This window comes from Vigna unguiculata, chromosome 7 (assembly GCF_004118075.2).
Source record: "Vigna unguiculata cultivar IT97K-499-35 chromosome 7, ASM411807v1, whole genome shotgun sequence".
Lineage (NCBI taxonomy): Eukaryota > Viridiplantae > Streptophyta > Magnoliopsida > Fabales > Fabaceae > Vigna > Vigna unguiculata.
This window is the reverse complement of record NC_040285.1, coordinates 23,283,290-23,309,995: the sequence shown is the minus strand read 5'-3', so window position 1 is coordinate 23,309,995 and position 26,706 is coordinate 23,283,290. Positions and strand designations below refer to the sequence as shown.

At 31.1% G+C, this 26,706-nt stretch overlaps 3 protein-coding genes across 3 annotated transcripts; all 3 read left to right on the top strand.

Annotated features, from left to right (window-relative positions):
• The first annotated feature begins 617 nt into the window (after positions 1–617).
• Positions 618–1,187, top strand: LOC114191316. Its single transcript, XM_028080486.1, has one exon. It carries the CDS (start codon positions 618–620, stop codon positions 1,185–1,187), a length of 570 nt encoding a protein of 189 aa, XP_027936287.1.
• Positions 1,188–11,668: 10,481 nt separating this feature from the next.
• On the top strand, positions 11,669–12,238 carry LOC114191315. The gene has a single exon (XM_028080485.1). The coding sequence runs from the start codon at positions 11,669–11,671 to the stop codon at positions 12,236–12,238; it is 570 nt and encodes a 189-aa protein (XP_027936286.1).
• Positions 12,239–21,072: 8,834 nt separating this feature from the next.
• On the top strand, positions 21,073–25,007 carry LOC114192627 (ATP-dependent Clp protease proteolytic subunit 5, chloroplastic). The gene is made up of 9 exons (XM_028082406.1): positions 21,073–21,361; positions 21,871–21,990; positions 22,064–22,178; positions 22,255–22,347; positions 22,584–22,629; positions 22,754–22,826; positions 23,777–23,811; positions 23,936–24,024; positions 24,518–25,007. The coding sequence occupies exons 1-9, from the start codon at positions 21,243–21,245 to the stop codon at positions 24,737–24,739; spliced, it is 912 nt and encodes a 303-aa protein (XP_027938207.1). The 5' UTR covers positions 21,073–21,242; the 3' UTR covers positions 24,740–25,007.
• Positions 25,008–26,706: the final 1,699 nt, after the last annotated feature.

Below are 26,706 nucleotides of genomic sequence, written 5' to 3'. Positions count from 1 at the left end.
AAATGTTATAATGATTACTTAGCGTAGTTATCAGTCATGATCTCCCATTATGATATGCTTAACAACTTCTATATTTTATAAAATCATCTAATAATTACATATATTATTATTCTGTTTCAATTTTTTATTATATTTATTATTGATATAATATTTTATCATTTTGAAAGAGAAAATTGAGAGGGGAATTAGGGTGTCGACGTCAGAATGTCACACAACACAAGCAGTGTTTAAGGAATTTTTAGCAATGTTAGTGATTAGATATTTAATTAAAAAGTTCTGAACTGTATATAATTAAAAAAACTTAAAAGCATAATTAAAAGTTTGGTAAACCTAAGTGTATGGGCAAATTTAGTTACTATTCAAGCCCTTTATTTAGGGTCCATTTTAGAAGGAAACATACGAAAATCATAAGTTGGTTAGCGCATATAGGTGAGTTTTACGGGGTGAGCCGGTGGTTTTGTGTGGAGAAGAAGGCAAATAATGGAAAACATGAGCTATAAAAGCCCGTCCATACCTGGAACAAAATGCAACCCGATTTAATCCGTTGTCTCTTGTCCAAGAAGAAGACGCTTCTCTACTCTAAGAAGAAGACGTGCTTCTATCAAGGAGGAGAGAAAATGGATCAGTTCAGATTCAATAAAACCTTTATCCTCATCGGAGCACTCTCTTGCCTCCTCCTATCCACCGTCGCCTCCGCCCGCCACCTTCTAGTCGCACCTGTCCCCCCTGAGCTTACACAATTCTGCAGTGGCACCGATAACCCGGCGCTCTGTGTGGATACCATCGCCCCCGTCCTCGCCGGTAACTTCGACCCCGTGAGAGCAGTGGAGGGCGAGATCAACGCCACCCTCCAGAAGGCCAGCGAGATCGCCGCTTCCATCTCCAAGCAGCTGGAAGATCCCGCCACCGCAAAGGAGGCCTTGGACGCACTCAACATCTGCAAGACTCAGTACGATGACATGTTGGACAGCATAAAGGAAGCTTTGAATATGGTGGTTCAGATGAACGTGATGGAGGCTTATCGCAAAATGAGCGCCGTGATTTCTTACAAATCCAGCTGCGACGACGCTTACACCGAGTCTCCCGGCGTCGAAATGCCCTTCCGCCAGGAGGCCACCACGCTCTTCCAGTTGAGTGGCAATTGCGTCACCGTCCTCAACACCATCGTTAAAACTACCACGGTGTAATCACACATGCATGCGTCATGCAAGCATTGTTTATTAGAGAGTATCTTCTTTGAGGGGTATAGGGTTTTATATATATTTATTTATTGGTTATTTGTATGAATCTGATCGAAATCGAGTTCGATCGAGGGTTGCCCTACATGTATATATGTTCGCCAGTTTTGGATAACATATCGATCAATAAATTCCTTTACCATCAAACTCGGTTTTTTTGTATTTCAGGGTTTTTTGAACTTGAAATTGGAAAAATGGGTTAGTTGAAATTTTTTTTAAAAGTGGGGCAAGTCGTCAGGGTGGAGAGGACGACATTTCAGGTGAAGTCGTCCTCCACCCTAATGGTTTTCTTTTTTTTCTTTTTTAATAAAATGAAGTCGTCATTCTGAGAGACACTTTGTGAAAAAGTGAAGTCGTGTTTCTACGTAACAACTTCATTTTTTATCTTACGTTGACATTTATAATTTGTTTTGTTATTGTGGAGATTATATATATATTTTTAACTGGTGTTGCCTCTTAAATCAAACATAGGCACCGAGATCCCAGACCATGAAATAATCAAGACAAACATTGTTCTAAATAGCATTGCTCCAGACGACTTTTGTCCTCATATTAGAGCATTTAATACAAAGAAAATGGCAAAAACGATTCTAAGGAACATGATTGCAGTTTTGAGGACAATTTTCTTCCACTATGCTTCTTCGAACATTTTTCCTAAGTGACCGAGGCAAAACCAGTGAAAATTCCCTTGAAAATCCAAAGCAAGAGCATGACCTCATTAGCCCCACCACGGTTTGAAGGAGAAAAGAACCTCAGGACATCAAACATCATTGTTACTACTATCATTCCAAAAAACTAAACACCAGTTCCAACATAAACAACAAAAAAAAGTAAAGTCGTCATTTGCAAGGACGACTTTACTTTTTCCCTCAAGAAACCGGCTTTCAAGATGACGACTTCACTTTTTGAAGAAAAAAAAAATAGAAACCGGTAGGGTGGACGACGACTTCGCCTGTAATATCACCCTGACAACTTGTCCCTTTTTTACAAAAAAAATTTCAACGAACCCATTTTTACAATTTCAGAAGGACCTTAAAATACAACAAAGCCCATCAAACTCACTTCTTCTTCCCTTCAACGCGCTACACATATAATCTCTTCTCTCACCAAACTAATTTCAGTATTACATTTGATTAAAATACACCCAAGACTGAAATATCATAACATTATTATTCTTATATATTGCTTTTTGCAATAATTCCTTTAAAACTCATATGCATGATACTTTTTTTCATTTATCCGTCAACAAAAGCTACATTCAAATACATATGTAATTGAAATTGTAAAGCAAATTTGGTTTTACCCAAAATTTATTTCTATCGATGATTCGTGATAATTATGAAAATTGATCTAGTAACTTTGATGTTAAATGTATAAATTAACCAAAAGTTAGGTAAGGAAGATTATAAGTTAAAAATAAATAATTAGTAATATGTACAAATAGTATTTTAAAACAAATGACAATTACAAAACATAAAAGCTGAAATAATAAGATATAACGAGTGTCTGTGTCACTGTCATTATAAAAATAATATATATATATATATATATATATATATATATATATATATATATATATATAAATGGATATTTATTTAAAAAATTAGAAGTAAAATTTAAGAAAAACTAAAGGGAGGTAAGTGGATAAAAGTTAAAAAACTCCTAGCTTCATCATCTACTCTTTTCTTGTTTTTCGCAACAAAATGAAACTAACAATCTATTTCTTAAAAATGAAAAAAAAAAAGCTACTAACTTGAATAAACACATGTTTAATTCTAGTTCATGACCAAAATAATTGGATATATAATTTTTTATGTTTAATTAAGCTATTTTAATACTTAATTTTACCACATACATTTTCTGATCAGTTTATCAACTCAGCCTTTAACATATTTTTAAACTTACAATTGAATTAAACTAAAAAATAATAACAATTAATTGATTAATTAGGCTATTCGTGTAATTTGACACATGACAACACCAATGTATGACATCACCAATCAAGACATTAAAATGAGATAGAAAAAATGGTGGGCTTTTTATCTCAGTTCTCGGCGCCGAAACCTAAACCTCAATATTAGGCTTTAATTCTTGAAAAAATCGAAGCATGCAACCATAATTAAAAACCAAAATATAAAATAAAAAGGATATTAGATCTAGGTTCTTGAAATAATCGATGTTTAATATCTCCTAAAAAAATTATAATTAGAAAAGGATTAGGTCTCGGCTCTAGTAGTGACTGAGGCCTAATACCACTTTGATTATAAAAATTATTTATTTTATGGTGATATTAGATCTCAATTTTGGTAATAATCGAAGACTAAAACCCGTTTTGATAATAATCGAAGTTTAATTTTAGCGTTTTGTTTGAAATAAATTTTTTGTTTTTATTTTTGCCTACATATCAAACCAGAATCTTGATACAATCATAACCAACATGTAGTTCGGAATCAACCAGAATCTTGATACAATAATATGATAATTTAATATCATTTAACATTAATTAATTTACAAGTAAATGCTCTAGAAACTGTTGTACATTTCTATTATATATTTTGCTAAAATTATCCTTACATATTTAATGGTCTTGAATTTCTACTTACAATAATTTTAATTGTATATAAAAGGACAAAGTTGCAAATTATTTGATTCAATACGATTGTTATTGTTTCTCAATTAGTTGTAATATGAGCATCAACATGGACAAATATTCATGAATTTTAAGATATATATATATATATATATATATATATATATATATATATATATATATATATATATATATATATATATATATATATATATACTAATAAACTATGAAAAAATGATTAATCTTCTTAAAATGTCTAACTTGACAATTCAAGATTCAATACTTATAAATTTTTAGTATTGTTTCCCTGTATATTATTTTTTAAAGAATACAATTTCTTTAACAAATATTGGAGACATTAAATAATTTTTTCCTTGAATCTCAAACGGGAAACTCAAACTAACTTGATGCATCAACAAAAGTTAATATATTGAAGTATATAATTAATCACATATCTAACATACAAGAAATACAATTTTCCATTACAAAAGTAATTATAATTAAAATTAATAAATTTGAAGATAGTATAATAAAATATCTGAGCGTAAAATGTGAGCAACAATGGAGGAGAATGCAATCTTGGATGCCTTTTGGAGAGCTAATCAATTTCACTATGAAGCAACAATACCTGGATACCAATGACAGCAAAAAAACTCAAACTTTACCAACAAAAACCCCAAGGAACAAACAAAATCCACCAAAAATGAAAGAAAAAAATTGAAAACCCCCTTACCAGTTCGATAAGGAGCGACGACGTTATGAAAAACAAAGGTGGTCACGACGACGAACATAATTGCTTCAGCAACAACAACGGAGAGCACTCTTGGATGGTGGATTTGTAACAAAGAGGAAGAAGAAATCCCGAAGATGAAGAAGAACAAAATTACGAAGGAGAAAAAGAAGAAGAAACTATTTCATGAACAAGAAGACTTCTACAGTTTGCGCAAAATTTAACCCTCGAAAGAGTCTTAAGTCTCGGTTATAAGTGAAACCAAAGTATATAGATTGAATAAGCTTTGAACAAAGTAAAAATTTTAAAATTTTTACAAATTTATAGGCTTTGACTCCTTAATAACTAAAACATATAGTTGAATAGGTTTCAATTATGTCAACAAGTGGGGTCTATAAATTCCTAAAAATTTTAAAATTACCACTACATTTTTATATGTTTCGTTTGCTTTAAAACCAAAACATATAACGCAAGTTAAAAAGTTAAAAGTGCACTAATGCATTATGCCTATCACTTATACGCACACTACTAAAAACACATATGTCCTGCCAAATTTATTTTCAAAATTTTTTCTTAGAAAACATTGTAAATTTTGTTATGAGTAATGGTTTGCAAGAATTTGCTACAATCTTTTTTTTTTGCAAATAATTTGCACATAATGTTCTTCAAAGAAAACTTTTTAGGAAATAATTGTGAATTTTATAAATTTGTAGGGATTAATTATCACAAAGAAATTACCTGTTAATTAAAATTCGTAGAAAAAATAAAAAAAATAATTTTTTATTACAAAGTTTTATAATAAATTTACACGAAAAATCCCAAAAAATATTAAAAATTCAAGTAGTGACAATTTTAACAAATTATATAATTATTAAAATAGTAAATAATTAAATAGTGCATATCTATTATCTATTATATATAAGAAAATAAAGTACCGTAGATAATACCAATTTAGTCGTACTTAAAATTTTGACATGTATACGTACTTTTGGTTATTTGGTCACTTACATCCCAAGACTACACAATTTACTAAAACGTCCTTCCTCCATTTTTGAATATACAAAACTGCCACTAATAAATACATTTAATACCATCTAATATCTACGAAAATGTTACTATCAATATTTACAAAAATCTACTACAATTATATTATTATTATTATTAGATTATTCTTATTATTTTATTATTATTATTACAAATATTTATTAATATTATTTTATTATTTCCATTAATATTATAATTATAATTAATAATATTATAATTATAATTATTTTATTATATTACTATAGTATTATTATTATTATTATTATTATTATTATTATTAGTATTGTTGTTGTTGTTGTTGTTGTTGTTGTTGTTGTTGTTGTTGTTGTTGTTGTTGTTGTTGTTGTTGTTGTTGTTGTTGTTGTTGTTGTTGTTGTTGTTGTTGTTGTTGTTGTTGTTGTTGTTGTTGTTGTTGTTGTTGTTGTTGTTGTTGTTGTTGTTGTTGTTGTTGTTGTTGTTGTTGTTGTTGTTGTTGTTGTTGTTGTTGTTGTTGGTTGTTGTTGTTGTTGTTGTTGTTGTTGTTGTTGTTGTTGTTGTTGTTGTTGTTGTTGTTGTTGTTGTTGTTGTTGTTGTTGTTGTTGTTGTTGTTGTTGTTGTTGTTGTTGTTGTTGTTGTTGTTGTTGTTGTTGTTGTTGTTGTTGTTGTTGTTGTTGTTGTTGTTGTTGTTGTTGTTGTTGTTGTTGTTGTTGTTGTTGTTGTTGTTGTTGTTGTTGTTGTTGTTGTTGTTGTTGTTGTTGTTGTTGTTGTTGTTGTTGTTGTTGTTGTTGTTGTTGTTGTTGTTGTTATTAGTATTTTTATCACTACGAGATATTGTTACTATTATTGTTATTATTATTATTATTATTATTATTATTATTATTATTATTATGATAGTTAGACACACATTTTACTTTTGTTTACTACGTGAGCATATATCAGTTACTTGCAATTTTTATCTATTGTGTTGTTTATTTATCTATACATTTGAGTATTATTTTAATTCAAATAAGAAGTTACAAAAAGTAGTAAAATAATAAAATAATAAATAATTTTTTTATTATGATTTTTTAAAAATTTAAATAATAATAATTAACAGGATAAAATTCTAACAACAAAAATAGTACACTAAAGATGTGCATCAATTCACATATATGTAGTTGATGTATTATTATTATTTTTTATCACGGGATATTATTATAGCAGTATTATTATTAGTAGTATACAGTGAAACACAGATTCTACTTTAATTTAATATGAGATCATATCTCAAATACTTACAATTCGTTATTTGTTTGGTTGTTGATTTATCTTTAAGTCTTTGAACTAAAAATGTAGTTACTAAAATTGATAAATTAATAAAACTGAAAAATAATTTGTTTATTATAATAATTATATTGCCTTTACAATAATAATAATAATAATTATTATATTACTATAGTGATATTATTATTATTATTATTATTATTATTATTATTATTATTATTATTATATTACTATAGTGGTATTATTATTATTATTGTCATTATTGTTGTTGTTATCCCTACGAGATATTATTATTATTACTATTGATATTAGTATTTTTATTACTACGAGATATTACTATAGTGATATTATTACTATTATTATTATTATTATTATTATTATTATTATTAAACACACATTTTACTTTTGTTTATCATAAGAGCATATCTCAACTCATTCTAATTTTTTATTTATTGTGTTTTTTATTTATCTATATATGTGAGTATTATTTGAATTAAAAAAAGTAGTTACAAAAATAGTGAAATAATAAAATTGATAATAATTTTTTTATTATAAAAAAATATTTAAAATTTAAAATAATAATTAAGGAAATAAAATTATAAACAAATGATGACAATAAAGATGTTTATATCTTTACATATATGTTGTTGTTGTATTATTATTATTTTTATTTTTATCACGAGATATTATTATAACAATATTATTATTATTATTATTATTATTATTAGTAGTAGTATTAGTATAGTGAGATACACATCTTACTTTTATTTAAGATGGGATCAGATCTTAATTAAGTGTATTTCTTATTTTTGTTGTTGATTTATCCTTAAATCTTTGGACTCAGAAAGTAGTTACTAAAATTAATAAATTAAAAGAATCAAAAATTATATTTTTTATAATGATAATTATATTGCATTTATAATAATAATTATTATTATATTACTATAGTGGTATTATTATTATTATTGTTATTATTATTACTAGCGAAAACACAGATGATGTCGCGTCTCTGTGTTCGCATTTTTTAATTTTCATAAAATTTTGAGTTAAGATCAATAATATTTACTTTTGAAATACATAATTAATTTTTAAAATAGTTGTTAAATAAAATAACTGTTAAAAAAAAGTTTTTAGAATATCAATTAAAAGTAAGCTATCTATAAAATAATTAATTTTTAAAATAATAAGTATAATTGGAAAAATAAAATATGTACACAAAAGAGGTTCTTAAAACAACGGTTAAAGACAAAAGAGCGTTCTAGAATAACGGTCAAACATAAATTATTTATAAAATAATTAACTTTTAAAATAATCATTAAGAGTCAAATTGGAAATACGAAATGTTGATAAAAGATAAATTCTTCTTTACATATTGTTATAGATTATTATTGTTATTATCATTACAGGATATTATTATAATGATATTATTATTACTATTTTTATTAGTATTTTTATCATTACATGATATTACTATAGTGATATAATAATAATTATTATTACTATTATTATTATTATTATAATAGTTAGACACATTTTATTTTTGTTTACTACATGAGCATATCTCAATTACTTACACTTTTCATTTATTTTGTTGTTGCTTTATTTCAACATTGAAATAATTTTTTGAATTAAAAAATTAATTACTAAAATTAATAAAATTAATAAAATGATAAAACTAAAAAGTAACTTTTTTATAAGAATAATTATTTCAATTTAAAAATAATAGTTAAGAAGATAAGTTTAAAAATTTAAAAGAGGACACCAAAAATATATATTTATATATATATATATATATATATATATATATATATATAATTATAAATTATTATTGTTAATATTAGTCTTAGTATTAATATTTATATTAATAATTTTAGCATAAACATTTTCATTATTATTATTGATAATGTTATTATTATTATAAGTATTTTTTAATTATAAAAAAATGTTATTGTACTACATAATTTTATTAAATAAATTTTTTATCTTTTAAAAAAGTTACAGTTATAATTATTTATAATATTATTGTAACACCCCCATTTAATTAGTAATAGTAACCCTAGTTAAAGGAAATGTCATACAGATAATATAAGAGCCAAAGTCCTGGAGTATAAACACTACTCCTTACCGTATCCAAGACACTTAAAATGAAGTATTAAGACACACCACGATGTCATAGACTAATCAAGATAAAAGTTACACAATACTTAAATAAACAGCCAAAGGGCAAGATAATACATGGGCTATAGCCCTAAAGAAAACTCGGACAAAACAGGATCAGATCCAAGATGAACTAGGCAGCGGAATCTCCATCACCCTGACGATCATGAGGAGTTCTCGCATCTGCTCACAAATAATAAATTGATGATCATCGCAAAAAGATAAAATCACACACATAACAATCAAACAAGCACAGGGTAAGTTAGAGTAAAACATGATTTATCATACAGTTACTTACAATTTCATAGTCCAAGATACACACGTCAATCAATCATGTTATGACTTGCAAATAATACACTAATACTTAAGACACAACTCATCCAGATACATATAATTAGTCGGATTCAGGAGATGCTTGCACTTGTGGTGGCCTTTACTGCTCTACCGAGCTAATTGTTACAGTGTTTCATCTCACCACGCACAAGGTTAGCCTTAAAGTGTTCCAGGCCTCCTGCTATTCTCACCACTGGAGCCAGTACGTTCTACGTGAGACTAACTGACTCTTTGGAGTGTTAGAATGCAATCCTTATCTTGAATCCTTACTAAATAATATAAATGAGGCACCACCATGAACTCCCACTAACAGGGGTCATAGAATTACATCCTGACCAACTGAGGCACCACCATGAGATCTCACCTAGAGATTCATGGAATTACACCCTGACCAATGAGGCACCACCATGAAACTATCGTGGAATTACGTCCTAACCATACCAACTTCATGTCCCATCTATCAATATAGAATCATTTCTCATGCCAATTCTATGCCACTTTTATAAACAACCATCCCATACATGTTACATGCCAAGATCATGCCAAACTCATTATTATGACCCATAACATCAAAGATTTCATACATAATCGCATGCCTCATACTTTAATTAGAGCAAACCAACCAATCATACAATAAATAACAATAAGGGGAGGGAAACAATGTGGTTTGCAACAGGTCTCGCTCAAGCCAGGAGCCCTCGCTCTGGCGAAAGGAGTGCTCTCACTCAAGCTGCAGGCTCTCGCTTAGGCGAGACTGCGAACGGGAGGTCATGGGGGTTTCGTGAACTCTCGCTTAGGCGAGGTCATCTCGCCTGAGCGAGATGGTTTTTCGCTCAAAAACTTGATTTTTCGCTTGAGCGAGTGCTCGAGCAAAAACCCATGGGCAAGCCTCGGGACTCTCGCCTAGGCGAGACGAGCTTATTTGGGCGAAAATAGCAGTTCTCCCTCACTGTTCTACACCTGTAAAATTCGAGATTCATCCAAAACAGTATACCAAGCATATCCATTTCAAATTAGGCACTATACAATCACCAAGGATACATAACAAAACCCAAACGCATGCAAAATACACTTAAAATAAGAAACCCTAGCTTCCATTACCTGAAAATAGCTAGCCAAAATGACTTCGACACCTAAGCACAAAGGTACGACAACTCCCGGAGTGGACTCAAGGGCTGAAAACACCAACCCAAACGGAAAAACGAGGTTAAACCCATGAATATTTGTTGGTTCACGAAAAATAGAGTTGAAAGAAAGAGTATAAGGGGTAAGGTCAACTTACATGAAGTAGAACGAGCTTGTGTGAACTTGACAATGACGGAGATCAAACCCTAGCAGAGAAAGTGGTTGAAGATTCTAAGAGGAGGGGATGTTATTTTCTAAAAGTGAGAAGGATGAGTGGGATTAGGGCAATTTAGGGTCCTTGGCTCCCTATGGACCAACCCTAGGTCCAATTGATTTGGGACAGTCTTTAAACATGGGGACATAAATATTAAGTAGGCCTTACAATTATTATTAGTGTTTCTAATTATTAAATATATGATTTTTAAATTTATTTAAAATAAACATAATTATTATTATATTATTATATTATTACTCTATAAAAAACAAAAGAAAAAAAAATCACCCGTGTTTATGCAAGGGTCACGAACTAATCTAATAAAAGAAAACAATGACTATGGACATGTAACGTGTTGAAAACATGATATTAATTAGAGAAGCGTAAGGAATGCCATTTTTAAAATTTAGTAACTTTGTTTTGCAGCTTTAGTTTTTTTTATTATTAATTATTCATCTATAATTTTTATGTTTATTTAGACATGAAATAATGAAAATGGACAAAAATGATATAATCATATTACGAAAACGTAGTTCAATAGTGATTTAATATATTTTTAAAACTAAAAATGAAACAAAATTACCACTAACTAAAAAACGGAGAATTAAATTTACGTACAAAAAATCCAGGAACCAAAAAACTGTATATGATTAAAACTCCAAGGATTAAAATTGTAGAAAAATAATTCAAGATCAAGAAAATATCGTTATATATGTATATATAACTTTGTGAAATCTTGTTAAAACTCTGTCAAGTATAAAAATACAACCGTTAATGGAAAGTTAAAAGTTTTATCACCGCTATTTACGTGAGTTTTACCGGGTCAGCCGGTGGTTTTCTGTTGAAGAGAAGGCAAATAATGGAAAACGTGAGCTATAAAAGCCCCTCCATACCTAGAGCAAAATGCAACCCGATTTGGTCCTTTGTCTCTTCTCCAAGAAGAAGACGCTTCTCTACCCTAAGAAGAAGACGCGCTTCTATCAAGGAGAAGAACAATGGATCACATCAGATTCAATAAAACCCTTATCCTCATCGGAGCACTCTCTTGCCTCCTCCTATCCACCGTCGCCTCCGCTCGCCACCTTCTAGCCGCACCTGTCCCCCCTGAGCTTACACAATTCTGCAGCGGCACCGATAACCCGGCGCTCTGTGTGGATACCATCGCCCCCGTCCTCGCCGGTAACTTCGACCCCGTGAGAGCAGTGGAGGGCGAGATCAACGCCACCCTCCAGAAGGCCAGCGAGATCGCCGCTTCCATCTCCAAGCAGCTGGAAGATCCCGCCACCGCAAAGGAGGCCTTGGACGCACTCAACATCTGCAAGACTCAGTACGATGACATGTTGGACAGCATAAAGGAAGCTTTGAATATGGTGGTTCAGATGAACGTGATGGAGGCTTATCGCAAAATGAGCGCCGTGATTTCTTACAAATCCAGCTGCGACGACGCTTACACCGAGTCCCCCGGCGTCGAAATGCCCTTCCGCCAGGAGGCCACCACGCTCTTCCAGTTGAGTGGCAATTGCGTCACCGTCCTCAACACCATCGTTAAAACTACCACGGTGTAATTACACATGCATGCGTCATGCAAGCATTGTTTATTAGAGAGTATCTTCTTTGAGGGGCATAGGGTTTTATATATATTTATTTATTGGTTATTTGTATGAATCTGATCGAAATCGAGTTCGACCAAGGGTTGCCCTACATGTATGTTCGCCAGTTTTGGATAACATATCGATCAATAAATTCCTTTACCATCAAACTCACTTTCTTCTTCCCTTCGGCATTACATATATAAACTCTTTTCTCACCAAACTAATTTCAGTATTACATTTCATTAAAATACACCCCAAGACTGAAATATCATCACATTATTATTCTTGCACATTGCTTTTTCAATAATTCCTTTAAAAATCATATGCATGATATCTTTTCATTTATCTGTCAACAAAAATTACATTCAAATGTATAGCAGTTATTTTCTGGTGTAGAAATACAGCGGACAGAGTTTTTTAATTAATTCTACTTTTTTTTTTGGTTAAATAAAAAATATATTAAACTTTCTCATTTATCATAAGATAGTTATAAACTTTTCATTTATAATTAATAAAAAATATATTAGTTTTTCACTTTCGCCAACTATAAGAAAATCAATACAAAATTTGTCGGTAATTTGCATTTTTTGAAGGGTTAATTAGTAGGTATAATACTCATTGACTTATCGATGATGATAACCTCAATTTGGAAATAAATGTCTAATAGTTATTGCAGTTGAGTCGTCTTTTTTTTTTTTTTTTCTTTCTCCTCTTCCTTCTCCTTTTGTATCACTGCATCATTAATGCATTTTACAGAATTCGTTATCCACATATATTTCTTTCGGTAATTTGAATATCTAAAACAAGTTTGATTTTATCTACAACTTTATTTCTATCGGTAATTCGTGATGAAAATTCTTGTACTAACTTTGATGTTGAATGTATAAATTAATCAAAAGTTAGGTAAGGAAGATTATAAATTAAAAATTAATAATTAGTAATATGCAAATAGGTTATTTAAAAAAAATGATAATTACAAAAAATAAAAGCGTAAAGAATAAAGAGTGACTGTTTTTTATCAGTAAAGGTAAAAAATTTATATATACTAAAGAAATTGGAGTGCTCCAATCTGTATATAAAAGTATTTATAATGTTCTCTATCATTCAACTCCCGACCTATATAAAAAATAGGTTAAGTTATTCATTTGGTCCCAATTTTCGTATGTAAATTTGAATTTGATCCCTCAATTTTAAAAAGTGTTAACTAGGTCCCTAATTTTGATAATTTGTTTCGATGAAGCTCCTTCCGTTAAAATGGCAGAAACGACGTTAAGAGCACAGTGACGTGGAGATGTTAGACGGAACTGAACAGTGAAGTGGCACATTAAATATGGTACACATGGAATTTTGAAATGCTGTAATAAATAATTAATTTGGAAAAAACGCTGAATGTTATTTAATGTTGTAATTAAGATGTAATAAAAGAGAAAAGGCATGCGTGTTAAGCTTCAAATTGGGGATTATTCTAGGGTTTGCGTTCGTGGGGGAAATTGGAGGAAGAAGTGGTTCGACATTCAACTAAATGGGATTTGACTTCGCGGACGCAGTAGCCACCATGTTTGTGCTTAATCCCCCTCACACGCTAAATGGTTCCGAGTCCAAGCACCATCCTAAAGTGCGTATGAGACTCCTCAACGATATTTATTCACTCTGAAATTGCCTTCCCCGGCCAACCACTTCGAATTTCATCTGTTCCTATTCGTTCCCTAGCCCGTTGGCTCTTTTCTTCTCATTCCAAATCCTACCGTCGATTTTTTTGTTCTATTTTTCTCGTTCAATTTTCACTCACATCAATACAATTTTTTCTTCAAATCTTAATGATTGGCATTTAATGTGTACCACATTTAATGTGCCACTTCACTGTTCGTTCAGTTCCGTCTAATATTTCTACGTCACTATGCTCTTAATATTGTTTCTGCCATTTTAACGGAAGAGGCTTCATTGAAACAAATTATCAAAATTAGGGACCTAGTTAACACTTTTTAAAATTGAGGGACCAAATTCAAATTTACATACGAAAATTGGGACCAAATGAATAATTTAACCTAAAAAATATTTACAATGTTTTTTCTCATTCAATTCTCCTAAAAAATATTTACAATTATTAACAAGTAAGCAAGGGTATAATTATATATCAACATCATTTTCTTTGAATTATTGCAAATTTATATATATATATATATATATATATATATATATATATATATAAACTGTGAAAAAGTGATTAATCTTCTTAAACTGTCTAACCAGACAATTCAAGATTAATAGTTATAAATTATTAGTATTGTCTCCTCTTATATTAATTTTTAAATAATACAATTTCTTCAAAAAACCATGGAGATAGTAAATGTAACATCCTATTTTAGCATCTTAAAACTAGTAAAATAAGATGCTTCATTATAATATTCAAAACAAGTAATCTAATGTATAAAGTATATTGAGACAGTCTTACAAAAGATAGGACTATACAAAATATATCATTTATTCACTCACACTAAACCAACAAGCTCTATAAATAAACTAACCACGACTAAAGCTCCTCGAAACCTTTACCTACTTTAACTGATAGCTCCCCATCCTTGAGAGGTGTCTCTAAACCTGTAACTTTATTTTCTCCCACTGAATAAGTGATCATCACAAAAAGAAGAGACAAATAACACAAGAAGACATAAAACACACAACAAGGTAAGCTAGTGTACAAAAGAAATATTCATAAATAATTAAATCATGCCAAATACATATTAACATAGTATAAAACATATTTATGCCTATAATCACACAAGCAATTGACACTAAACTCAATTATCTAGATACATACCATTGATATAGGGTTCACTGAAGGTATGGACTTGTGATGATTTCTAGACTCTTTAGAGTACAAGGCCACAAGGGGTCATCACCCAACAATACAAGGTTAATTCTTTCAAGCCTATGACCAAAGAACAAGTCTAAAGTCTAGGACCTTCTGCTACTCTCACCATGTAACTCATTCTACTCTATGTGACTATGAATGATTATTAGAGTTCAGGATATCTCCTTCCAGACCCACCTATATCAAGGCATACATTAACATAACAACACTAGGAATTTCCCTTGAAATCCTTCAAACATCATCATGTATGCTCACCAAAACATATTATATTCAATTTATCATAATGAGAACCATAAACATACTTCACATTAACCACAAAACAACCTAAAAGAATAAAATAAGAGAAACAAAAAAAAACAACAAGGCAAATAACACTTTATACATAAAGTACATTAAAATAGTTGATGCGTTCAAATTTCTGCCCTCATTTAATGTTTAGTTATGGATATTTAATTGAATTTTTGTACTTAAAAGAATGTCTTAATTGACAATTATGATAATTGGGTTTATTGTGATAAAAATGTCTTAAAAAATGATTTTAGTTGCATAAAATATTCTTAGATATTCTAATGTTTGTTGATGCAACTGAAGTTAAATTTGGTTCATTAACAGTGAAAACCATTTATCTAACCACAAACTTCAAAATAAAGATCCCACCACTCAAAGTGAAGAATCACGTGTCTAGGATCAATTGTCACAATTTCAGCTCGATCTAACGGTTAATGAAGCTGGAATTTTCATTTTACTAAGAGGATGCAGACTACAAAAATAGGATGACATCCAACGCCAAAAAAGTGGCGCTCGACGCCCGACCCTGGAACCCATTGACTTCTAACGTCCAAAAGTGGCGCTCGACAACGCCAAGCCAGTGGCCTAGCGCCTGATGACACTGTAACGACGCCTAATGGTGTATCAGAAACAATTTGGAGACAAATTGATCTTGTGTAATTGACTACATGGGCACCTTTCCTTTTAGTGTTTTTGATTCTAAATGGTTTTAAAGAGTTCAAAACTGATACCCAATCACTTAAAACACAAATTCAAACTTTTCCCCAAATCAAGATCACACAAATCAAATATCAAATAATTCAACATACAACTCATCAATTCAACACACCAAATCACAATTAACTACCAAGATGATCAATTCAATAGAAACCTAGCTTCCCTTACCTAACAAAGTGTCTCCATAAACCCAAACAACTCTAAGAACACTAAAACACTTCTAACTCCAAAGGATGCTATATTTACATATAGAAACATCACAAGAACGATCAGGACATACTATTACGATCACTAATAAGAAGCATATAGAAGATGAAAATCCCAAATGTAAGCAGAAAAAGCCTCACATGCAACAAAAATAAAAGAAAATCAAGAAAAACAGCTAAAACTCAACTTACACGAACAAAGAAACTAATCAGGCCAAATTGAAGAGCTCGTCATGAGGATTATTCCTACGGTCTCAGATCTTCAATAAAGCAAACAAAGGAGGAGAACCCTTAGAGAAAAGTCAAAGAACTCTAGAAAAATGTTTTCTAGAGAGATAATGTGTTTTTAAAAAATAAAAGTCATTTATAACGATACTATTTATACTAAAACCTTTTAATATTAAAATAATCTAGTCTCACTATTTTTAAACCATTATCACATCTAAAAGACAATTTTATAGGGTTTTACATTCTCCCCAACAAAAAAGTTTTTCGTCCTAAAAAATTCACTCATCAGGTAGAAAGAAAACTATGCTCTCTTCATTTTCTCTTACAATAAACACCTAGACTTGTCTAACTTAATGACTTTAACACCTTAACTAACTAGAAACCTTGCCTCTACTAAGTAATATCGTGTTTAATAGTGTAGATTGGTTTAGCCACTACTCCTAAAGCAAATTCTCATCCTCATCTTAAAACTTAAATGATCCTTTATACTTGACCAACCAGCTTGTATCTGATATATTAACTCACTTTCCTTATGCTCTCAACAATCTCTTGTAGGTTTTTACCAAAATTTGAAGATAGTCTTGGTCTCAATCTAAAACATGTTAGTTATCACTCCACACCATCTGATTCCTTGATGCATCACTCCACTAACTTGATCACACACGACTTCTAACCTACTACCACATGTTAGCACTCTTGACCATCCTTATTCATAACTACATTTATAACATATTGCTTCTTTTACTAACTTTGTTGTCACAACAATGGTTTCCCACTTCTAAACTAAAATTTTCAATTGTTGCAACCACCAAACTCATATTGGCACTCCATCTTCATTTCTAATTTCACTAACTTGTAACCATCATTCCACAAAACATTAAAACCACATATTTTCTCAACTTAAAATCACTAGTTTGATTAGTACCTAGCAGCTTTATGATACATCTCAAACAAGGATTCTCCAATTTTTCCTTTTTCCTAACCATTTTGAGAAACTCACTAGTTCTAATCAGATGACTAAACTAATGAAATCTCCTTACAACTTCTCTTCCCAACTCAGACACTTATGCTTCTCACCAACTCTTACTCTTACCTCGTCAAATTAAGGAATTGAATTCCCTTCTTTGGTTAAGCATCTACTTTCACTTTCTCGCTTCTAGGTTGACACCCGAACTTGAAACCATAGCTCAATTCATCTCTTATTTCTCCTATCCAACTTTGTTTGTGTAACTCTACACTTCCAACTCTAAATGATCACTAAACACTTTTAATTAATCCTTATAAAGATGATAGCTTTGTTGTTTTAAAGAACTCTGTTAAGACTTTGACAAGTGTACCAAGTCACGCGAGTAGTAACCGGTAAGATCGGGATATCATTTTCCAAGAGACTCGTGTATACTAAATAATCTTGCAATTAATAACTAATTTAAACTAAAGAATGAATCCATAATTTGGGTTTTTGTGTGAAAGAAAGTAAATATTACATAAACAAGTAAAAGGTGAACTTGGATATTTGAAACTCTAGAAAATGGAAAAGACTAGAAATGAAATGGATTGATATTGTTGGGGTTAAATTTCACCGACTTCACTATCATGCATATAAAACACTAAAACTCTTCTCCATTAAATTACTAATGTCAACCCACAAGTCTCTTCAAACCCTAATCCCTTAGTTGAATGAGCCTAGGTTTCCTTATTAAGAGTCAATTCCTTAAATCCCTAAATAAGCAAACTCGCTTTACAAACTAGGGTTTAAGACAACTAATGGATCAAGCTCCATTCCTAGATACAAGTTTCATTAGGTATCTTGTTCCAATTCTAGGTTTCAAGAGATATTTTCCAATACCTAATGACCCAAATATCATGCAACGAATGGTTAAAACAAAGCAAGCATTAAGTAAAGAAACAAAGATACTAAAAATTAATGGAAGAAGCATATATATATATATATATATATATATATATATATATATATATATATATATATATATATATATATATATATATATATATTAAAATTATTCACAAATACATGAAAATTCAGTGACTACATCTAACCCCAACAAAATGGGTTTAACTCTCCATTGTCATGGAGAGCACAAGCTTACAAAACGAAGATGGAAGAGAGAGGAGATACAAAGAGGAAGAAGGGATAGTTCCCACTAGTCCTAGCAGACCTTCAAGCGCTCCAAAACGTGTTGCTCGAGCTCTAAAACGTCCAAGATGAGTTTCCCTTGTGAAAACACGAAGAAATAGGGCCAATTTGCCACATCAGCAAGGCGCAAGCAAAGAAGGAGAAATTGAAATCTTGCAAGAGCTGCCCGACGGTCTTCAGATGCCGCCAGGCGGTAGTTATTTGGAACATTCTGGCGCTTGGCGTTGAGCCTTTCCCGCCAAGCGCTAACTCCCTGGAATCAGGCTGGCGCCTGACACTCCTCTTGTACCGCCAGGCAGTGGTTGTTGCTTCCTTTTTATAACATTTTTTATCTTCTCCTTGTCATTCCTGGTCACTCATTTGGCTAGGTTTTTAGAACAAAACTTCTAATCTATAAATAGACACAAAAATTGGGGATTAGTAGTATATTTAGATCAATGTAACCTAAAATGTATTTATTCACAAAAGTAAAGTAAAATTGAGGATTAAGTATGTTAAAAGCTATAGAAGAGATGATTTTGCTAATAAAATGTACCTTAGATAATGGTAAAAATTAACATTATCAAACTCCCTATTGCATTAACCACCAGGTTATGGGCAAGATACATCTTCCCATGCACCTCCTACCATTGATAAGCATCACTTACCACCATTCCGCTGCACTACTTTAATCCATACACAAAATTACTTCTTTGTTTACTCAAAAGGGTGATCCTTTTGTATCTGTTGTAACAAGGAAACAATCACCTTGACGAAACCTCCTTCAAACTTTTTATAAATCTTGCAAAATCCTTGATACTCCCCTTTTTATAGCCTCAACATTCCATTTCCTCAACATTTTCCTCACTCTTAAAAGCCATATACCCTAATAGTCATTCCTCCCTTAGCCCACACTTATTCTTGAACGGTTTGACATACTACTACCTCTCCTCCAACCTCCACAAAACTTACAATTATTCTGGCGATTACATTAAATCTAAACCACTACATGTCTTACAATTCTTTCACAATTGAGATCTTTTGCGTCTATTCTTCAATTGTATTTGTCAAACAACTCTGATTCACATGACACTCTACCCCTACCTATCAACTTGATCCACACTTGATACACAACCATTGACTTATCTCTTTGAATCAAAGAACACGACTTCGTTGGGTATCACATCTCATAGGAATATGAATGGGAAAATCACCAATATACCCTTGAGATTATGTCCCAACCTTGCAAAGGAACAATTCAAATTGACTTTGAATTTGAATCCTTTTACCACCACAAGACCTACTACACACACTTGAGCAATCTTCACTTGGCCATAACTGTAGCAAAACCACAATCTCAACTCCAATTCTCTCTTGCAGGCAACCATGACAAATATGACATTACCAACTTGTCTTTCCCCACTTAAAGATATGCCTCTCCTTCTGATACTTAAAACCATCTACCTCATGTTCAAGGTCAAACCTTTCTCCTATGTGAGTCATCTTTCTTAGAACATCCTTTCTACTCTTGATTGGGATTGTTGTTATTACCGAGAAGATCCAACTACCTTTTACTAATCCTAATATGGTGTAAAACCCCTAATATACTTCATTTTCATCACATGATTGATCTTCCCCTCTACTAAGAAAACATCACCATGCCTTACTAATCTTCAAAGCTCTATATCATCTTAACCTCCCCTAGAGATTTGTCTTTTTTATACACTTCATGGTCCCTACTCTTCTTAGCTTTAACCTCAAACATTCCACAACTTTCCACTTCAAAACTCAAACATTGTTGAGATGCAGAACTAAGTTGATTTCTCAAACCTTATTACAAAGCATCACTCTAATGACTTTTATTGAAAATAATAATAAAGATATAATCATATTATGAAAATGTAATTTCGTTGTAATTAAATATATTTTTAAAACTAAAAATGAAACAAAATTACCACTAACTAAAAAGCGGAGAATTAAATTTACGTACAAAAATATCCAGGAACCAAAAAATTGTATATAATTAAAACTCAAAAGGATTAAAATTGTAGAAAAATAATTCAAGATCAAGCAAACATCGTAAAATAAAATAAAATAAAAACAAAACAACAACTGTGCCTAAAATTTAATAGGTGAATCTGGTTGAAAAATTGTATATATCCCAACTTATCGAATTAGACCGTAAAAGTTAATAAATACTTAAAAAAAATTCATTCATAATTTGTTTTTCAAATAACTTGTTTTATGTTACATAATTTAAATTTTGATAGTTTATTTCCTACTAAATTACCATGCGAAGTAGAATAAGATATTTGTGTATAACGATATTATCTATTATTTATTCTTTTATTTATTTTTGACCTGATTAGATACAGGGAGGCTTTCCTTCAACACTAACAAACGCTGGGTTGAGTTCACTGTCGACAAGTTTTGCCCCAACACTCAACTCCGCTATCCCTATTCTTCCTCTTATTCTTCTTATTAAACAAACACTCATATCATTGCACCTTCCTTCTCATCCACCCATTAACAATGGCTCACACATCCCTTTTCACTCCCTCTTCCTCTCTCAGATTCAACCCTCTTCTTCTTTCCTCCACTCCCTCTTCTTCTTCTCTTTCCAACAACCTTTCTTTTCCCACCCTCTCCAGGTATTTTTTTTATCAATTTTTTTTTGGCACCCCATGTGCTGCGGTGTTTTTTAAACACTCAATTGCCGTAAAGTTTGCATTTTGATGATAATATGCGAGTTTGTGGTTTTTCGATTTGTTACATTGTATTTAGTTATTTTAGAGAATTATGGACACCGGATTTGTGGAAGATGACCTTAAATTTTTATGCTGATGGGTAAGGGTGAAAGTGAGATTTTGGGTCACTTTTGGGTTATGTTTCGAACTGAAAAATGGTTTGATAAAAACGTCATGATAAAATTTGAATTGCCTGAGTTTTTAAAATGATTAATCTAGGGTGGGTCTGCTGTGAAGGGTTTCTCAAATTTTAATTGCTAAAGCTTGAATTTTTATTATCCACCTTTTATCCGTGCTTGAATTTCCCTTTTTAAAAAAACAGGAAATTTGTCACGGAAGAGACTAGAATATTCTCTATTATGCTGGATGTATTTATGTCTATTAAGGGGATGAAGCCTTGCTGTGGTTTGCAGGAAACTAAGGAAATCGGTAGAAGGTAGAAAGATTAGTAAAAATTCTGCTGTGAAGGCAGTGTATGGTGATCAATTTTGGACCCCTGAGAGCAGTTCACGTCAGGATATTTGGTCCATAAGGTAGATTTGGTTTTGTTATTAGTTTTATGTTTTAGCTTAGTCTTATTTATTGACTTGGATAGTGTTTTTGAAGGAGGGATTTGAAAGTCCCATCTTCCCCTTATTTCCCCACCTATGCACAAGGACAAGGGCCACCTCCTATGGTGCAGGAGCGTTTCCAGAGTGTTATAAGTCAGCTTTTCCAATATGTAGGCAATTTTTTCTCTTGTTACTTTCAGCTTCTGTTTAATCTGGCTAGTATTAATAATGTGTTTTGGTATTTAGAGAATAATCCGTTGTGGTGGAGCTGTTGATGACGATATGGCAAACATCATAGTTGCTCAGCTCCTGTACCTTGATGCTGTTGATCCTAACAAGGTTTGTTCTTAGACATTGAAAACTCATGGTTTATCTTCTTAATCTTTCTCCATATAAAGTGTTCAGTTGGATTCTTAAGCTGATGTTAAAGGATTATAGTATGGTACTTTTTCATTCAGCTGTTATTGTTATCAAGATATCTTGAATTTGTATTTGGTATTTTCTGTTGTGTAATAAACTCAATGTTGTTGTGCACGTACTTAGTCAACTACCAATTTTCTCATTATGTTGAACAGGATATTGTCATGTATGTAAATTCTCCAGGAGGGTCGGTTACAGCTGGTAATTATTTGAGTTAACTCTATATTGCATTGTTTTCATTATATTCAATTTACACATGGTTTCAAAAAGAATGTTAGTGTATTTCAAATGTAAAACATGCTTCCTTTGTTATTTCTTTCCTCAGGTATGGCAATATTTGATACAATGAGGCATATCCGACCTGATGTGTCTACTGTGTGTGTTGGATTAGCAGCTAGGTAACGTTTTGTTCTTTCTCGGACAATATTACCCTAATGCTGAGAGGTTGCTGGTTATCACCGCCAGTAGAAAGTTAAAATTTTTATATCCCAATTTGTTTTTGGTGCATGCTGCTGGCAGAACGGACTGATTTATTTATTTATGCTGAAAACACTTGGAGAATTAAGATGATTAATTAGTAATTATATTAGATATTTGGCTTCCACACTGTGTAATGTGAGTTTATGTTTTTAAAAACACGAGATTACGTTATTATTTGTGTTTCTTTAATTTGGATGGTTGACCCCTTGATCCTTTTTCCAATTTGTATTTTCCCTATCCCTATTGACTTGTATATCTACCCCTGGTAAGGCCAATTAATAAAAATAAAATAAGGCATATCAATCTGCTGATTTAATCTTTGGTTTAGCACAGCCTTGTATCTGGGAATGACATTTTAAATGAGTTTCCACAGGCTTCAAGATTAGTCATTTGTCAATGTTGAGAACAAATAGTTTCCCCACCGTGGTGTGCATTTAAAGTCTGCTGCATTTCATTTGAAAAAATCTACTCCATTGGTAGTGTTATGTGGTCGGTTATATTATAGCCGTTTTATCCAACTTCCCGGTATAATATTTGTTCCCAATAACTTTGTGAAAGTAAAGGGAGTGGAGTTGTGATTTTCCCTCTTACCTTCATATAGTGAAATGGTATTGGTAGTGCTTAGTGGTGGATCTAAGATATATATAGGTCTGCCACTGGTAGTGCTGTTGAAGATAATATTAACTGTTGAACTGAAAGCTTTCCTTTGAAAAAATATTCTTAACACTCCCAAGAATTAAAACTCACATAAATATTGATAGTTTGACAATGAGAAGTGAATGATAGTCGATTGTATACTACAGTTATTTATCATTTCTTGTTGAAGAAAATTTAGTTACCATTCTTATAGAAACCTTTTCACGTGCAGTATGGGAGCTTTTCTGCTTAGCGCTGGGACCATTGGTAATAATTCTTGTAACTTGAAATCATTGTATCCTTCTCTTGATGAATGTGTCATCTTTACTTCTCCAAAAGTGAAAAAATGCTTCTTTCTAACTTTAAATCCCTTTCTACAAAACCTTTGAAGGAAAGAGATACAGTTTGCCAAATTCAAGGATTATGATTCACCAACCGCTTGGTGGTGCTCAAGGAGGCCAAACTGACATAGATATTCAGGTACAAACCTCATTTTCATCCTTTTAATTTTTATTGAACAAATGTCAGATTTACATCTAATAGTTTATATACATTTTCTATCATAGAAAACTAAAATCTTAGGATAGTACTTAACACTCTTTAATGAATTAATTTAAATCAAGATGATTGCTTTATATGGTAGTGAGTTTCCTAATAACCTAAATTTAAGTATACAAATATGCTTAGTAATTTCTCTATTCATACATTATATTCCATACCCTTGATACTATGATTTCTTCCCTATACTAACCTGCTTTTTATATCCCATTCCCTACTATTATATATTTGGAATTATCCAGCATTTCTTTAGATTGGATTGAACCAAACTGTTGCAATAAGTGACACTGTGTATGACACTACCAAAGGAAACTGAAGGATTTACTTATTTGGTGCTATTTTGTACAGATCATATATTCATAATTCTCCTACATTATCTTGTTGGACATAACTGGTTATGATTTAAAATTCTCAGGCTAATGAAATGCTGCATCACAAGGCAAATCTAAATGGATATCTCTCCTATCACACTGGCCAAAGTTTGGAGAAGATTAACCAGGATACAGACCGTGACTTTTTTATGAGTGCAAAAGAAGCCAAGGATTATGGACTCATTGATGGTGTGATTATGAATCCTCTCAAAGCTCTCCAGCCATTAGAGGCTGCAGCAGAGGGTAAAGATCGGGCTAGTGTTTGAGCACCAGATTGTTGCACTTTAGTTACCGAGGTAGGCTTAAACTGTAAGATGTTTTTGGTTGCTGAGTTCAGCTGAACTTTTTAATGGATGTTGATATCTTTGTCCCTGTACCAAAATGAGGTCAAATTGATACTTCTATTTATTCCTTTAGATTTTACACTGACAGAAGGTTCTTTAATTAATGGATCCTGAATGTAATTTTTCCTTCACCCTTCATGCTTCGTTAAACAATGAAACGATATGCTACACCTCTCAGTTATTAATTTTACATAAAGGCACTGCATCTTACTTTACCAGTAATTTATACTTAAATTGTTTATAAATCAAGTTTTGTAGAATTTCTGAACTTCTGATTTTATCAAATGCAGAATGTTCTGATTTCCAGTTAACTCAGCATTGTGTTGATTATTTTCAATAATGTATTTGGAAATACTCGCTGCTTCCATGTTAACACTCTTCTGACCAAATTGGTGTATTTTAAATTATCGTCTCGGTTTATTTCTTATTCTCAAGCCGTGAGAAAAAATAAGGAAAAGTTAAGTTTGACGCTTCCATCGAAAAGTTTAATTGGTAATTCATTTTTTGTATCAGCAATTTAATTGATAATTATTATCTAGAAAAGCTCTGACAAATTAATTTGAATTTGATTTTCAACCATCCAAAATTTTAAGTCTCTATGTTAATCTTTATCATCCGTTTCAAGATAGATGAATAATATTTATTTTACACATTTTAAGAATTTTTTTTAAGCAACACATACCTATGTTATATCACTCATCAATTAAAATTACCATGTATTACTTTTGTTAAAAAAATAAGTAATTTATTATTATCACGTGACACCAGAGATCAAAAGGAATAACTTTTAAATTTAGATGATAAAAACAAAGAAAGTTTAAAATAAGTAAAATCAAAATTTATTTATTTAATTAAAACTAAAGACACTATATCTTAAACGAAATAGCGGAAAAAGTAATTTTCATTTTCGATTCTTTGGAAATTATTTAATATTTTTATTTCATCAACTAAAATGTACTTTGTTCCTTTCTATAAAAAATATTATCCACTAAACGTTCTTCCAATACTTTTTTGTTTTCTTTGAAAATAAACACAGAAGATAATGACGCTAAAAAGGCCTTAAGATTCTTCAACTTACATTTTGGGCTCGAAAATGGACCAAAAACTATGATTGGGCTTGAATGAGTACCGGAGCCCGAACTCTCGGGGAATAACATTAAATAACATCACGGTCGTGAAAATTGGAATGCCCAATAAATAAATGAAGAAAACGCTATCCATTGGAAGAGCTCATTTACTTATTTTCCTTACAGAGTAGCAATTTTCCAATGGAAGATTTTTGTTTTAAAGCATTATTGTAAAGTTTTATCTTTTAATTACTTTAAGAATATCACATTCACATATTTCATTCTATTGTTTATCTAGGATTTAGTTTTGATTGATGTTTTTTAAAATTAAATCAACTTTTGATATTTTTGTATAGAGCTAGTAAACACTTGTTTTCAATATAATTAATGTAAAAATCATTAATTTCGTGAACTAATCTCACTTACGCATTTAATAAATTTGAACTCCTTCTTACCGGGACTTCAATGAGAATTTCATGCATAACAGAAGAAGTTGTATTTTTGTTTCTTTTTGGATTTTTTTTTTGGTAACAATGAAGATGAGAATACACTAACAATGGATAAAGTGTAATGTACAAATGATAAAATAGAAAATGAAAAATTATATGAGTTGTAATGAATGGGAAAGAACATCATAGTAAATTGTAAGAAAATAAATTATCAAGAAAAATAAAAGAAATTGTAACATAAATCAATAGAGCGAAAGAACCAAATTGCAACAACTAATATTGAATTAATTATTTTATGTTTTCTCGGTGTTTCTAAAAAATGTATGTATTGTTTCATTATTTGTAATTTTTGTAAAATATAAAATAAACTTAT